This window comes from Octopus bimaculoides, chromosome 2 (genome assembly GCF_001194135.2).
Source record: "Octopus bimaculoides isolate UCB-OBI-ISO-001 chromosome 2, ASM119413v2, whole genome shotgun sequence".
In the NCBI taxonomy this organism is placed as follows: Eukaryota; Metazoa; Mollusca; class Cephalopoda; order Octopoda; family Octopodidae; genus Octopus; species Octopus bimaculoides.
Window position 1 is genome coordinate 133,779,757 of NC_068982.1, and position 17,643 is coordinate 133,797,399.

Sequence of the window (17,643 nt, forward strand, 5' to 3'; positions counted from 1 at the left end):
AAATGAATTATTTAAATGTGTAAAATGTTGAGCAACGCAGACACATACATGCATGTGCATAAATACATTAGCATGTGTATACACTTGCACATGCACACAATCACGCATTCTGTCATTCACACACATATACACAATAACACATTGTCATGCACACATATACACAATCACATATTGTGTCACACATACACATATACACAATCACATATTGTCACTTACACATACACATATTTTTGACAGCAAAACAACAACAGCCAAAACTTTGATAATCATGGATATTTTGGAAGATAACTAAATTATTACGAAACATTGTAAAATATGAGCTACATGCAAATTATTAACGAACAACAACAAATTTAAAGAGCCTTTAAGAAAGAGGTTCTTTTTAAAAATACCATCACACACACACACACTTACACACTCACAAACAAACAAAAAAAGATGAAAATACAATAAAAATCCTAACTATATTTTCTCTAAACATCTCCAGCTGAATTATTATTTGCTATTCTTCTAAAAGAAGATTGAAACTAATTTATTTCATTTACCCTTTTTTACCTCGTCTTCCTCTTCTCATATCTCTCTCTCTCTATCTATCTATCTCTCTCTCTCTCTCTCACTTTCCCCCTCTTACTTTCTGTCTTTAGCATCTTGTAGTTATTCCGCTAGATGCTGGAAAGGAGATTATCTAAAGAGAACTAGAGATTACTTGCAGCAGAAACAATATTGATGGTCAGTGAACAAAGGATAAGGAAATATAGTCTGTCTATTGATTATTGTTTTTGCCTCTCCATCCCCTTCTTCCCCCCACTCCCTCTCTTCCTCCATCCTCTTACTCTTCCTTCTCCTCCTCCTGGACTTTGAAGTTATTGCAATAGTAGAGTAGAAGAAATAGGAAAAAGTGCTTTTGATGATTTTGATGTCGTCTTCTACTTTCTTATTTGAGTATTGATAAAACAGACAGACCTACAGATAAAGAATTATAGATAGACACGCATACACACAGATGTGCATGGATGTGCACATACAGATGTGCATACACAGAAACAGTGCACAAATATACATGAATGTGCACATAGAGACACTCACACACTTACATTCAGGCAATATCATGCACACATTAATTCTGATGCACCACACTTTTAAAGACATATGCACATACTTGCATGTCCACACATTCACACGCATGCATATATATATATATATATATATATATGTATATATACATATATACACACACACACACATGCACAAATTTTTGCATACATGCACAAACACTTGTGCATATTTGCAGACATGCACAATTGCACACACCTAAACAATTTCAGAAACTCTTGTGCATACATGTACCTACATGCACAATTAAATAAACACTTCTGCATACATGCACAGCTACGCTGGTGCATTTGCGCACATGCATGCACAATTGAACAAACACTTCTGCATGTGTATACACGTTAAGAATTGCAGAAACACCTCTGTAAATATGCATATATGTGCACCTCTGCAGTCACTTGCATCCATGTGCACACATATACAGCATACACACAGCGCATGCACTCACACACACACATGCATATACTTACTTTGGTGGTAACCATAAAGGATTTCCAAGAATTTTTTTTCTCAGTTGTGGTTGTTAAACATTTTGAAATTATTACTTGGGCTTCTGTGCAATCTTTATATTGGAACCCCCTATGGCAATTTTAGCATTACCTTATTAAAAAGTTAGTATTTCACTTTGGATGATAGTCTTTGAAATCTCCAATTGTATTCAACTGAATGCAACAACAAAAAAAAAGAAAGATGACAAAAAAAAAAGAGAGAAAGAAAAGGAAAAGCGATAAACTTCGCAATTAAACTAATTGCTTTAGAATACCAGAAGTAGCAGAATTTCAAACTGTTGAAACTTTCGTCTTCAAATGATACCAATTTCTTTAATTACATTTATATAGTTACTGTTGTTACATATTGTATGTAGTATATTTGTCCTGAGGTGCAATCTGAAAGAAAATTACTTATTTGTATAATTTCAGCAGACAGTCCGGTAATAAGAGATAGCTGTGATAGACGGGAAACTGTCTTGGAGAATCACAGACAGTTCAACGGTAAGTAATTCTTTTAGAATATCATCATATTGGGAGACTGGAAAGCTTGACTTTCATATTTTTATTTATTTATTTTCAAGAAGAAAATCTCTTCTTGAAGAGAGAAGAACCAATGATAAATACCTGTCCGAAAGTTTTACTCTATAATCCGGATATGAGTGGCTTAAATGGTAGCGAAGGCTTAAACATTTTGCTGTGTGTTGTTATGCACATCTACTTTACCTTTCATATTTGCAGGGATCAATAAAAATAAGTACCAATAAATACTTGGGAGATCAGTTAAAATGATTATACTTTCAACAAAAATTTATAGCCTTCTGACACTTACAAAACATTATTATACTCTTGTTAAGCAATGAGTGTTGGCTCTGTTGTGGAAACAACACAGCATCAGTGACTTGGGAGGGCTTGTTGATCTGTTTGGTTAGTTCTTTAGCCAATTTTATTGATTCCCATCTTTTTGGTGTCAACCATTTCGATTCAGCTATACTGTTAATGCTCTTTATAAAAATATGAACATAACTAACGTCCATAATATATATGAGAAACTGATATTATCGTTGCAAGAAGTGAAATGGATTGGCAGAGAACTGGGCCTTGTAGTATATTGTTCTATCTCTTAAAATCTCAGCAGGATTTTCATTGTACTTTGGTTCATGGGTATCAGATATATCCTGTCGTGTGTTAGAGGTTAGTTCTGCCAACTATATACCCCTGCCCTAAGAGCATATCCAAACTGTATTTCATTACCATCATTAGTTTAATGTCCACTTTTCTTCCATGCTTGCATGGAATTTTGTTGGGGCAGTTTTTCTACAGATGGATGCCTTCTTTGTCACCAACCTTCACCTGTTTCCAGGTAAGGTATTATTTCCCCATGACCAGATGTTTTCATGGAAGACCGAAAATGAAGGACACCACTTGCATGACAGTAACACTCATATACAGCTTTCACACAATGTCAAGAAGAGGTGACAGTAACACACTCACACATACAACAGGTTTCTTTCATAAAACGAGAAGACACTGAATATTTTTCTTCATTTTGATTGTTAACCATTATTTTTATACACAGTCATGGGTTGCATTATTTTTAACTGTAGCAACATCTTCTTCAGCTCTATATCCTTTCTATTACTGACCACATACTTGTAAAGTAGGAGTCAAACTTATTTGTCAGTCAGGCAGACTATGGCAAGTAGAGTTATGTGACAGGCATAGCATTAAAGTTTCACCTCATGACTCATGAACTCATGGTCACTTACCCTGTACTTTAATCTCACAGTTTTTTTGTCTCATTTATTTTCAAGAAAAGATAAAAAAAAGGTAGTGCTTGTCAAAAATATATTAGTTTATATCAAAAGAAATGATCTTTGTACCCAGTCTGTCTCTTTGTCTCTGGTGTTTTGCCTAGATTGCTATAATCTGTCTTAATTATGTTTCAGTAAAGGGCCAGTAAGAATTGATCTTTGCTAGAGAGATCTTTTATGGATATTTCTTCTTGGATACTGTTGTTGAGATCAAAAATTGTTACTGTTGTTGTTGTTGTCATTAAAAGAGACGTTGTCTCTGATGTTTCACTGATTGAACATTTAGAATTTTGTATCTATTTTACCAGACATGAATTACTCTTTTATGCCTCTACATTATTTTCACGGATAGCGTTTATTATCTTGGCTGAATTATTAGAGCATAGGAATAATCACTTATAGTTTTCAGTTATGGCCCTTTACATTTAGAGTTCAAATCTTGGCAGGATCAACTCTGCTTGTCATCCTTCCAGGATCAATAAATTAAAGTACTAGTCAAATATGGAGGAGAATATAATCCGCTGTTCCCTCACTGGAAGTTCTGATTGAGTCTCATCATAAACATCACTTAATTTCACTTTTCCATGTTTGCATTGGTTTGATGAAATTTTGTTGAGGCTGGTTTTCTACAGCTGGGTGTTCTTCCTGTTGTCAACCCTCACCGTAAAAAACACCATTTGAGCGTGGCCGTTGCCAGTACCGCCTGACTGGCCCTCGTGCTGGTGGCACGTAAAAGCACCCACTACACTCTCGGAGTGGTTGGCGTTAGGAAGGGCATCCAGCTGTAGAAACTCTGCCAGATCAGATTGGAGCCTGGTGCAGCCATCTGGTTCGCCAGTCCTCAGTCAAATCGTCCAACCCATGCCAGCATGGAAAGCGGACATTAAATGATGATGATGATGATTTAAATTTTTTTTTTCTTTATTGCTGATATCTAGTTTACTTTAGTAATTTGGACATCATTTAATCATGTCCTGATTCATCATCTTGATTGACTCAGGGCTAGGATTAAACTTTTTTTGTTACTGTATTTCCTTGAACTACACCATCTTTGCTTCAATTAATTTTTAAAATAATGAAGAATTTAGTAAAATGATTGTTATGCTGGTGTTTGGAATAAATATACATAAAATATTGATGGAATATTTTAATTTAGGTCACTTTAAAACTGTAAGTTTATGTCATAGAACCAGAGGCAGCCTTCAGTAGGTTGGTATCAAAAAAGTGAATAAGGAAATATGGTAAAAAAACAAAAACAATCTTAATTTAAAGAAAATAAAAGTCTAAAACTAATACATATTCATTTCTCAATGAAGTAATGTTGGTCTGGAAAGCCATTTAAGTTAATTATCCTCTCTCTCTTTCTTGCTCTCAGAATGTATGGGCTTATGCCTGTATAAGACAAGATTATTATAATTTCGTTAATGATATTGTGCTCTCACACAGTTTACGAAATAACTGGTGAGTGATGGCAGTGATGGACACAGACAGCATCAGTTGACTTGGTATGAACTGTCAACCTTTCAGTCAGTTTTCCATCTGATCTTATTGATTCAGTTTGCTGTAACTGACTCTTTGGTTTTTATATATTTTTATTTATTTATTTATTTATTTGTTAAAGGACATTAAATGAAATTCTTTTTTAGTAAAGTCTACATAAATAGAACTGCAACATTATTTTAATGTGATAAAAAAAATCAAAAACAAAAAGGAAAACCGATTCCACATCTCCCCCCATCAAAGTCATCACCTATTCCCGCCATTGTCACAATTCTAATTGTGTATTGATTTCAATTCCTTTTTATGAGTGTAGAAAATTATTATCTTCACCTTTCATCTAACTTATTGTATTTAGTATGCACAATACCCTCCTGTTCTGTCTGTTTCTACACGGATAACTAGCTGATTGAATTGGTCTGATGGCTTTCTGGGTTTTTTTTTCCTTTATTTTAATTTTAATTTTATTTTATTTTTCTATTTTGTCTGATCGTTCATAGTTTTCTTGCTCTACTAAGGATGGGTTAATTTATTTCTCATCATTAAAAATTTTTCACTCTTACCTTATACCAATTTTTTTTTTCCGGTTTTTGTTTCGTCTATCTGTTTGTTTTTTAATGTTTTTATTATAAGATGTATTGTGTATGTTTGTTTATTAATGACTGTTTGATTTGTATACCAAATAGTCATTAAATAATAGCTTTTGATATGTGGCTGTATAGCAAGGTAGAAATGACTGCAATAATACTGTCGCTTGGTTATTTGATTTTATGTATCTATCTATCTGTCTATTTGTTACTACTACAGCAAAATTGTCTATGAAATGACACAATCAACTTCAGTTGATGAAGCAAAAGTAACAAAATAATAAAGTATTTCTGTGAAAATAAATACTTGTAATGACGTTCTTAATTAGAGCTGTTGGGATGGAGAGGTCCGGTGTGTAGGGTAGGGGAAGCTGAGGTTCTTTATTACAGTAATTATTCTTATCATTTGATTAAATTGAAACTGAACTATAGAATCCAATCAAGACTTCAGTTCCTCACACTACCACCAACTCATCATTGCTGTGACTGTTATGATGTGGAGGAACAAGATGATAGGAATAATAATAATAATGATTTGCAATTTAGACACAAGGTCATCATCTTTCAAGGGAGGTTATTAGTCAATACGCTCAACTTCAGTGCTTGGTTTTATCTTATCGATCTCAGTGCATCACTGATACTTAATTTACCTTGAAAGGATCAAAGGCAATGTTGGTCCTGCCAAGATTTGAACTCTGGACATAAAGGGTTAGAATGAGTGTTGGAAGGTATTTTGTCTGCTGCTCTAATGAATCTGCCAATCTATCATTCTAATAATAATTATCATTTCTGATACTGAAACAGAGCTGAAAATTCGTAGAAGAGGGATTTACTTAAGTAACTGTTCTTCAACATATCACTACTATTTATTTCATCTCCTGGTAAGAGGAAAGCGAAACCAAGTTACCTACTGTTTCTGAGAAGAATTTGGACTCAAAATATAGAGGAGTAAAACTAAATACTGAAAAACCTTTAGCCTAGGGCTCTTCTTGTCACTCTACCATCTTATATATATATATATATATATGTTCTTTTATTCTTTCATTTGTTTCAGTCATTTAACTGCAACCATGCTGGAGCACTGCCTTTAGTCAAATCGATTGCAGAAATTTTTCTTTGTAAGCTTAGTACTTATTCTATCAGTCTCTTTTGCCAAACCGCTAAGTTACGGGGCTGTAAACACATCAACATCAGTAGTCAAGTGATGTTGGAGAAACACACACACACATATACGACAGGCTTCTTTCAGTTTCCGTCTACCAAATCCACTCACAAGGCTTTGGTCAGCCTGAGGCTATAGTAGAAGACACTTACCCAAGGTGCCTCGCAGTGGGACTGAACCTGGAACCATGTGGTTGGTAAGCAAGCTACTTGCCACACAGCCACTCCTGCACCTATATATATATATATAAAGCACACGAGAGAAGCAAAATGGAATTCACAAGATACTTTATTAATTACAATGATCGTTTTGACCCATCTTGCATCAATCCCTCACAGGTGAGATGCTAGACAACTGGTTATGGTGCAGATAAGTCAGGTGACTTTTCAAAAGGTACCTCATTCAATAAGCTCAGTTTCATTTGGTCAATTATACAGCATGTCATTATTTGCTTGCAGGTGGTTGCCCATGAGTTTCGTGGTTTCGAATGACATGGAATGAATACAGTTTATTTTTTATATATCAGGTAACCATAGAAAGTGAATGTGCTTTAATTAGCAGACTAGCAGGTGTATATCCAAGCTTTAATTAACTACTTACTATATATGTATACACACACACACACACACACACACCATTCGAGCATGGTTGATGCCAGTGCCGCCTGACTGGCCCCATGCCGGAGACACATAAAAAGCACCATTCGAGCGTGGTCGATGCCAGTACCGCCCGACTGGTCCTAGTGTTCAACTGATACTTAATTTATTGAACCCAACAGGATGAAAAGCAAAGTCAACCCCAGTTGAATTTGAACTCAGAACGTAGCAGCAGATGAAATACCGCTCAGCATTTCACTTAGCATGGGAATGATTCTGCCAGCTCACCACCTTACATAATAATAATGATAATAACAACAACAACATAAGCATGAATGATTTAGATTATTTAAGCTTCTTGCCATGGAACACTACACAATTCTGTCTAAATGTTTTAAGATGAATTGTTGTTAACAAGATTATAATTTTTGGACTATTAACGTCAATCTTTATGGAAATATTGAATAATCTTTTATGTCTAAAGATGAGATTTAATAGTCTGAAAAATTATAATCTTACTGTGTAATAGATTTTGTGTTAGATTTTGCATTGTTGTTACTAAGCATCTATACATTTTTAATTCCACTTTGGAGTGATGCTTATAGAATTGTGAATTAAGGAACACCTTATTATTATCACTTCTTTCAGAAAGGCCTGAACTCAATACTACAAGCTAGGTCAGACATTCGTCAATCATATTACTGCTGCTACTTACAGCTATTCCTCCTGTGGTGTAGCTGCTTACAGATCAAAGCCATCAAGGGAGCCTCTACATCAGTGGCTTTCAATCATTTTTTTTCTCTATGGACCCCTTTGAGTACTCTTCTATTCTGGTAGAGCCCTATAGCCATTTGATGTTTAAAGACTAGTTTTATAGATACTTCTTTCAAAATTCCTATTTTGTTATTCAAACATTAACTTGTGTAGGTTTAGAAAGAAACATAGCTGTTTCTTGCAATAAATTACATGACATACTACTACAGATCCCCAACTTACTATCTTATAGACCCGACTTGAGAACCACTATACATTGTTGCTCAGCCTGCTAGAATCAGAAACTAAAGCTCACTAAACTCTTGATGCCAACTTGCCTGAGAATACCCTGGTTCTGTGATACAAACTTTCTGTTCTCAAGTGATCTAAAATAAACCTTCTGTCAAAGTTTTATGTTAAGTTATGTTCCAAACACCATCTTAATAATAACAAAGTTATTTTACTTAATTCATTAATTTTAAAATCGATTAAAACTGACAGTGTATTTCATTAGAAATATTGTTACAAAAGGGCTAATTTGTACTCAACTGTCTGGAAATGTTTGATGCATTGAATAATGTTGTCCCAGATACACATAGTTTGTGGGACTACATTATCCAAGTATTTATTTTAAAGACTGGTACATCATCTTGCTGCTCACTATTAATCAAACCACTGTTAAATACATAAACTAAAGTACCAATTATTTTTAAATGATGTCAATAAAAGACATAGACAGACAGACATACACACGCAATGGGCTTTTGCACAGTTTCCCCTTATTAATTTCATTCACAAGGTATTGATCAGGCTATAGTAGAAGGCTATAAGGCTAATGGGACCAAACCTGAAACCACATGGTTGGGAAGCACAATTTTTTTCTTTTTTCTTATCTTTTGAGGACTCCAAACAATATGTTTATTAGGGTTGTATCCCTTGTATATTGAGATTAGCTCCTGTTGCAGTAGTTGTCGTTTAGCCTGATGTCACCCCTGATTAAGCAAACGTGTAGTCAAAAGCATTCAAGCTTTTGCCATTCCGTTTTATATTTAGGAATAGCTAGGACTGTATTATCTAATGCATCGTTCAAGCAGTATGAGGTATTTTGACTGCTACTTTTAAAAGGTTGAGTGATTTTGTTAAGACTCCCTCGTGCAGTAGTACTTGAAATAGCAAATGAATAAGAAGATACATTTACCGTTAATGCTATCCTAATTATTATGCAAATAAACTCCATTGTTGAATGGAATATACCACAGTCAATGCTAACAAGCAGTAACTACAAACTAGCAAACATTAAAATTCTAATTAAGTAGTTGTTCAGCTTGACATAAGGCCCGATGATAAAGTGATCAATAGTTAGTATAAAATATGGGTCAGTTTGGAGAATCATGTTTGTTGCTTGACAAGGTGTAGTTACAATCAGGTCAGTGTACTAGATTAGTCATTGAATAGGTGCTGTTTATAAATAGGTCACAACAGTTTTGTTGAAGAAAGCAAACTTTTGTTGGCAAGACAAAAGAACAGGTGATAGGGAAAACTTCCTTGTTTATTTAATCTAAGACTTTTTAGATATCAATATTTGTGTCTTTTTTTTTACTTACTTCAGTCACTGGACTGCGGCCATGCTGGGGCACTGCTTTGAAAGGTTTTGTTGAACAAATTGCCCCCAGTACTCATTTGCTTTTTAAAGTCTTTGTTTTTTGGGGGGGGTTTTTTGCCAAATCTCTAAGATATAGGAATGTAAACAAATCAACACAGTTTGTCAGGTGGTGTTGTGGGGAGGGGAGACAAACAACAAAGACATGCACACATGCATATGTACTTATACACACTCTTCCACACTACCAAATTCACTCACAAGGCATCTGTTGGCCCGAGGGCATAGTAGAAGCTGCTTGCCCAAGGTGCCATATAGTAGGTTTGAACCCAAAACCATATAGTTACAAAGTCGGTTTCATAACTACACAGCCATGCTTGTGTCTTTAAAACCAAAGGATGCTAATGTACTTTTTTTTTTTTCTTCACTATTATTTTAAATGGGCTAATGTTATAAGTTTTTTAATTCTTTACGTTGAACTTTAGTTTTGGTAATCTTACTTAGGGTTGCACATGTGTAGATGCATAATACAAATGTTTATCAATTCAGGCACATGGAGATATCCTTGGATATGCTAGGTTACTTTCCTACATATATGTATTATATTGAAAGGCAGCCACAATTGATAGGCATGTTAAATACAATCTATCTCCATAGTATGTTGGTGTTTTGAAAGTTCTTCTGTAAAGGTTTCTATTGCAAAATTGCAGTGCTCCAGTAAGGATATGCATCATTGGCTGGAACAAAAAGAACAATACTTCTTTTCCTCCATAGTCTTTGTTCAATGGAAGTTTTGAGTTCAGTATTGTACCCACCAGTTGCTTTGTCATAAACATACTTATCAGTTAAAGAATTTAATTCAAGAACTCTGCCATTATTCATACTGTATATTTTAGTCCAAATGAAATGTTGCTCAGGTTTTTTTTATACACTCTGATATTCCTGGTATGATCTGGCATGAGGAAATGAGACCAAACTACTTGGCAGTCTTGTTGCATAGCAGGGGTTCTCAAACCAAAGTCTGTTACCTCGAGGGGCATACAAGAGAAATTGCATAGTGAGGTTTGCAAAAACTCTGGAATTTTAAAGTAATTGCAACCAATTTAATGTAGTAAAATGTCTAGATGATGTGTGGAGAGCCTTTTGTTGTTGCCATTTATTCATTGTGTTTGGTAACCACAAATAAATTCCATGCAAAACTGTTGACTGAAATTGATATAAGGTTGTGCCTCTATGAAACTCTGCTTAGAATTGAGATACTTGTTTGAAAGCCAAGCTCATCCGCCTCATTAAAAAAGTTAAATCAAAACGATTTCTTACATTGGAACATGGCCAAAAGTTTTGAGGGAGGGAACAGTCATTTGTATTGACTCTAACACTTGACTGATACTTTATTCTGTTGGCTCCAGAATGATGAAAAGCAAAGCTGACCACAGAAGAATTTGAACTCTTTAAATTAAATTATATCAATCACAAGTCTCACTTGTCTATTGTCTGTACTTTAGTATCCAACCATTTTACACTGTATTCTTCACAATGAGTACACCAACATTGCCAGCCATGATGAAAGGCTACACTGGAAGAAACTGTAGGAGAACCTCAGTCTAGCTTCAACAAACTTTTGGCATGGAATCCAATAGATGAATAATTTGATGGCAACCGAATAAATGAATCTGGAATTTATATCAATGACTTCATTTAACATTTCAGACAAACTTTTGTATATGACTGTAATAGTTCTTATAAAATATTCATTCACATTTTTTAATTAACTGCTGGGCTAATATATTTCAAATGATATAAAAAGCTCGACTCTAGCTTGACAAAGGCAGTAAAGAGTTATCAGAAATATAGAATAGAATGTGTTGTTCCATATTTAATTTCCATTTATGACACCCATGTTGACTGCCTGAGAAATCTCTCATCCAATTTCTTTACAAATTGGAATTTCATCCTTAGCAATACATATTCTATTTGGTAAAATGATGCCAAGAGCATGTTCAATTTTATTTTTCATTCTCTTTTTTCACTTTTCTATTTTCAATTTGTTTTTCTTTTCAAAATCATGCTACAATTATTTAAATTTCCATTAAAACACTTGCAAATTTGACCTGTTAAAGGTTAATCAACTTAAATCATAAAATTCTTTAATTGCCTCTCTTATTGTTAAAATGCTTGATCCTCTTTTTCCTGTTTCTCAGTTAATGGCACTATTTAGTAGAAGAATTAATGACTCTTAATTGTTCAAAAGTTATGGCTATTGCATTTTGAGGATATGAAAGGAAACTTAAGTCTTTGAAACATCTAATTATCTCTGTATTAAAAGGAACTGTTCATTTTACTATTATTTTAACGTTTTTTGGAAGGGTTTTTTTCCATTTTTTTCTCTTAACCACACAAAAAATTTGACTAAATTTATTTTTTAAAATTTTATTGATTAATTTTTTTCATAGACTTTAGATATGTTTTATCAACAACAACTAATTAATTTTCTTTACTTCAATATTCTATTGATTACATTTTATTTTCTCACATAGTATTAGTTTAAGGCAGTATTTCGATGTTATTTTCCTTTATTTATTCACTTTCACATTTTCTAGTTTTCTTTAATGTTGGTACCCCAAAGTTATATATCTTAATATCTTAGCTAATTTACTTTCAGAACTTTAAAAATATTATTATTACTATCATCATCTTTATTATTATTTTATCACTATGCCAAGACTATTTACTATGGATTTGCTGCCCCCTGGTTGGAAAACACTTAATGTGATTAGTCAATGGTATCCAATGTATAGTTATTGGTATTTAATATCCCCCACTGACTGAGAGCATGGAAATAGGCTAATCAACTGGTGTGTTGTCAGATCACAAGAGAGTTTAAATCCTCAATGGTTACTATTGTATTTTTAAGTAATGTATTTATTCTTACATATCTTAGTTTACTTGGCTGTCAAAAATCTGTACAAAAGCTGCTGGGAATGTTAGCTATGGTATTTTTGTTTCAGAAAAATAAACTATCTAAGGGTGATTACCAAAGTAGACCATCATCATCAACATCATCATTTAATGTCCGTTGTCCATGCTAGCATGGGTTGGACAGTTTGACCGGGCTGGCATGCTGGAAGGCTGCACCAGACTCCAGTCTGATTTAGCATGGTTTTCTATGGCTGGATGCCCTTCCTGACACCAACCACTCAGAGTGTAATGGGTGCTTTTATCTGCCACCAGCACAGGTGCCATTTGCATGACTTGGGGTGCTTTTACATCTCACTAGCATGGGTGCCATTTGTGTGACATCGGTATCTGCCACAATTGCGATTTTGCTCAGCTTGATGGGTCTTCTACTCAAGCACGACATAATGCCAAAGGTCTTGGTCATTGCCTCCATGTGGCTCAACACTTGAAAGGAACTTGGCCTCTTTGCCTCTATGAGGCCCAATGCTCGAAAGGAACTTGGCCACTTTGCCTCTGTGAGGCCCAACGCTTTAAAGGAACTCAGCCACTTTGCCTCCACGAGGCCCAACGCTCAAAAGGTGATATTAATTTAGATAAATTAGGTATAGAGTGATGTACAGAATGATGTACGTAAAAACATTCTCAATTAGTTGAATTATGTCATTTAGTTGAAGAAAGAATGAAACATAACCTAGTACTTACTGTTAGCTGTTCTTGTGGAAAAAGGGGAAATAATTTTGAGAAACTAAGAATTAATGTCATGAAAATATCAATTTGAATACACCCTAGGTAATTAAGTACTCTCTGCACTTACACAATTGCTCCCCTCACCCACTTCTGGCCTTGCTGCTGGTATTGATCTACACCATCCCCCCACCCCAGTGATCTCTGTGCTTTGGCTAAGTACTCTTTACATTGTCCTGTGTACAAAGCACTACCTCTCATGTAATGGTGCCACAACAGAAAGCCAACTAATCATGCACCCTCATGAGTAACCTGGTGAGTGAGGCAATCTCTCTGTTACTGGTACCACACTGTAAAGTGGTTGGCGAATGAGCAGAGAATGTGTAGGGTTCTGAGATCCCTTTTATTCAACCTCTTTAGTGTTGGTACCACAGGAAAACATACCCAGTACACTGTAAAAGTTTTGATGTAAAGTAGGATCTTCAGCTGTAGAAATCAAGCCAAATGACATGAATACCTGTCTATGGATACCATGACATGAATACCAGTCATTTACCAAAATGACATGAATACCAGTCATTTTCAGCTTCCAATAAGAAGTGACTTGGACCATGACAACCTCTACAACCAATGCCAGCATGGAAAGTGGACATAAGATGATGATAATGTTTGAGGGGGAGAAAATCTGATCTTTGTTACTAAGCATGGTAACAGCTATAAGCATGTTTTTTGGTCTTATTGGGCCTTGTCAGTGAAACTGAAATTCAGGCCTGTTTGGTCAGTGGATAGAGATTTCACTTTTGGAGAAATCAGTCAAAACAAAGAGTTCTAACCAGTAATAATTTGTATTATTTTAAAAAGTGAGCTAAGGAAAGTAACAAGGTGATATACTTACTGAATAATGTTTGCAGAAAATTCACATTCAACCTAAATTTGTCCCTTATTTGGAGAAAGAAAACAAGATCCTGTGTTTAGCTATGATGTTTCAATGGGGTTTCTGTACTGCAAAACATGATCTTTGGTATAAGACCAGGTCCTTAAAAGAATCTTTTGGTTTAGGGAAATTGGTGATGGAATAAACCTTTCTTTATCCAGGGAAAGATTTATTCCATCTGGTTTTTAAAAGACACTTTTGGTTAAGACCTGGTTTTTAAAAGACCCTTTTGGTTAAGAAATTTTTATTTGAAAGTACCTTCAAGGCAAGTAAGTGGTCAACAGTTCCTTATACTCTCTCAATAGAATTGTGTGGTTCACAACTAAAATACTGAATTTATAAGTGGCCCTCTCCTAGCTATAATTAGAATCAAAACAACTAGCACTATAAAATTGACAAGTGATTTACTAGTTTGCAGTGCCAAGAACAATTCCTTAGGAGTCTGAAATTATTCCACCAGTCAGATTTAAACCAGAGTCCACAATGTAATCATTTTGGTCTGCATTGCCATTGCAACTGAATCTTGGTTCTGACTGTCATCTGCTGGACAATAACTGACTTTCAAGTGTAACTGTATGATTTAGAAATTTGCTTTTCAGCTTTGTGTCCAGTCCCACTGTGTCTTCTATTGTGGTCCTGAGTTGATCAAAGCCTTGTGAGTGGATTTGGCAGATGGAAACTGAAAGAAGCCTGTCACACATGTATGCGGGTTTTTTTGTATTTATGTGTACCTTTGCCTTGCCATCACATGATGGTTGTGAATGAGGATTGCTGTCATGTTGTTGTTTGTTTCTTCTATGAAAATCATGTCTGGCCATGGAGAAATTTTTTCAGTTTACTTGGCAACAAGAAAGGTATCTGACCATGAAGAATCTGCCTCATCAGATTCCATCTGACCCATGCAAGCATGGAAAAAATGGACATTAAATGATGATGGTGATCAATATTTATTATTATTATTATTATTATTATTATTATTATGGTGGTGAGCTAGTAGAATTGTTATCACATTGGACAAAATGTTTAATGATATTTCTCCTAGCTTTACATTCTGAGTTCAAGTTCTGTCAAGGTTGACTTTGCTTTTCATCCTTTTAGTGTTGTTAAAATAAGTACCAGTCAAGCACTGGAGTCAATATAATTGACTTCCCCTTCTCCTCAGAAACAGGTAGCTCTGTGCCAAAATTTGAAACGGTTATTATTCAGATTTCAGTATTTGTACCCGTGTGATCTGTTAGAAATTTTCTAAAATTATATATTTCGGAGTTGTGTCACTTGTGACTTGATCTGAGACCACATATTGAAACGAAAGCAACCACAGCTATTTGATCAGACACAAGGCTGTTAAATTCACTTAAAATTTAAATTTATTTCATGAAGTGTCAAAATTTCTGTTGGACAGCTTGAACCTGGTATCGACACAGTTCCAGATGTTGCAGTGAAGTTGTGTGTCAGTGGCTAGGTCACAGATGGACAATGAATATTACACTACTTCAAGGCACAAAACTTAAAGTGAATTTAACAGCTTTGCATGCTTATTACATGGCTATTCCATGACAAAACTGCTTACATTATACACCTGTCCTTAGAATTTTACAGGATTTGTTCTTTTATGTTTTATATATAGTCTGGTTCAAATCCTGGATAGGTCAATTTTTGACACTTAACCAAATCCAACAAAATAATATACTGGAATATAGAACAAGTAATAAAGTTATAGTAAAGCATTGTACTGGAGTCAGTTTAATCCACTGTCTAAATCCCCATTGCTCTTTTTTTAAATTTTTTTTTTTTACTTGCAAATGTCGACTTTGTGCTTAGTCAAAATAAATCAATATTTTAGTATTGTGTATAAAAGAAAAAAATGAGAGAAAAAACATGGAAGGAAGAAAGAAGCTGTTGAAACCAAACAAAAAAAAAAGAATGATAATAATTACAGCGATAATAATGTAAAGTCATGTCAGTGCTTCAGGAGATTTTTAACCAGTGTCTGTTAAAATCATGCTGAAGTACTACTGTGCTTAAGTAAATTGAATCTTCAACTCGTTTCTATTATATTCTCAAGCAACAGCTGTTGGAGTCATTTGCATACTGCAAATGGTTTAGTTCTGATATAGCTTAGCATTTCATTTTAGACTAAACTGGCTTTTATTTTTTCTTTTATTTTTCTCTGCTCCCTCCCCCTCACCTTTTCTCAAAATAAGTTAACCATCCACCTACAGGTATCTTCCTCTTAGACATTCTCAGACCCACATTCTATTGAAGTTGAAATTGAATCTGTTAAAAACAACAAAGCACTTATCACTCTCTTGAACAATACACTGGAATTGCAGACATTAGTTGCTATTCAAGAGGTATTTATAATTTTCTGTAAGACATTCCACTTGTTGTTGGTGGCGGTGGTGGTTGTTAATTACTCTATTATTCCATTGTTATTGTATGAAGAAGAACTGATCAGAGAATATATCTGATATTTTATTGTGAAGCAATGAATTGACTGGAAAATTAAAGCTTTTGGCTAAATAAAATACCTTGCAGTATACCAGTCCATCTGAAGTGAAATCTCACCAAGATAAAATACAAAACACCATCAGTATCCTACCCTCCTCAGGAAATTGGCCTGATTGCCTCCTCAAGAGAAACACATAAGCTATTATATTGCAGTGGCAATGTGGGTGAAGCAACAGGTAAGCCTATATCAGACTTGAAACAGATATATTTCAGTTCCTGCTAGAGGGAAGCTGCTTCACTTCAGTTACATTTACTGATGAATGTCCTTAGGAAAGACATCAACTTCAAAAAATATCCTACTTACCTTATATAACACATTTGTATCTACTTAAAACATTATATTGTATATAGTTATATTTATAAAGTTCCATGAATTAGAGGAGATAAAACAAAATTTTTCCTTTTTTTTTTTCTTTTATTATCTGAACAGTGTCTCCACCTTACAGCCTCAATACAGAGACCAACCTTTTTTCAAATACCATATGACTTGATGTGGGTATATGATGGCTAGAATTTCTCTAAATGTTTGGTTTGCTATGATGGTATTTGCTGCAGAACTTCTTCTTGTGATATCTCCGTCATAGGCAGACGTGTAACATTTTTGTTTAAGAATTAAGTTAAATTCTGAGAATGTATTTTTACTGATTAATGTGAGTAAAAAGTGTCAAGGAAAAGACAAAGAAAAAATTTAATGATAAATAAATGAATAAGAAAACCTTAGTTGTTATCAAAAGGCATTTTTGAATTTCTATTTCCTCTATAATCAAGATAAAACTAAACTTTTGATTAATGACAGAGAAGTGTATCTGTGTGAAACATTATCATTATAGAAGAAAAGAAGTCTTGTGTGAAAATAGAAACAGGAAAAAAAATTGGTTTTAATTATTGCAAGCTAGTGTGTGTGTATGCATATATATATATATATATATATATATATATATATATA

The 17,643-nt window shown here is 34.4% G+C and overlaps 1 protein-coding gene and 1 long non-coding RNA gene across 8 annotated transcripts in view; both read left to right on the plus strand.

Moving 5' to 3' along the window:
- LOC106880133 (uncharacterized) overlaps nucleotides 1-17,643 on the plus strand; it is a 208,078-nt gene that overhangs the window by 139,400 nt on the left and 51,035 nt on the right. For 5 of the 7 annotated variants that reach the window (XM_052965614.1, XM_014929956.2, XM_014929957.2 and 2 more), the window contains one exon: nucleotides 2,034-2,105. In XM_052965614.1, coding sequence (XP_052821574.1) covers nucleotides 2,034-2,105 — 72 coding nt within the window. The remainder of the gene's footprint in view (nucleotides 1-2,033; nucleotides 2,106-17,643) is intronic. The other 2 variants (XM_052965612.1, XM_052965613.1) reach the window with 1 other exon arrangement.
- LOC128247029 (uncharacterized) lies at nucleotides 12,218-17,413 on the plus strand. The gene is made up of 2 exons (XR_008263439.1): nucleotides 12,218-16,540; nucleotides 17,128-17,413. It is a non-coding gene; the product is annotated as an uncharacterized LOC128247029 (long non-coding RNA).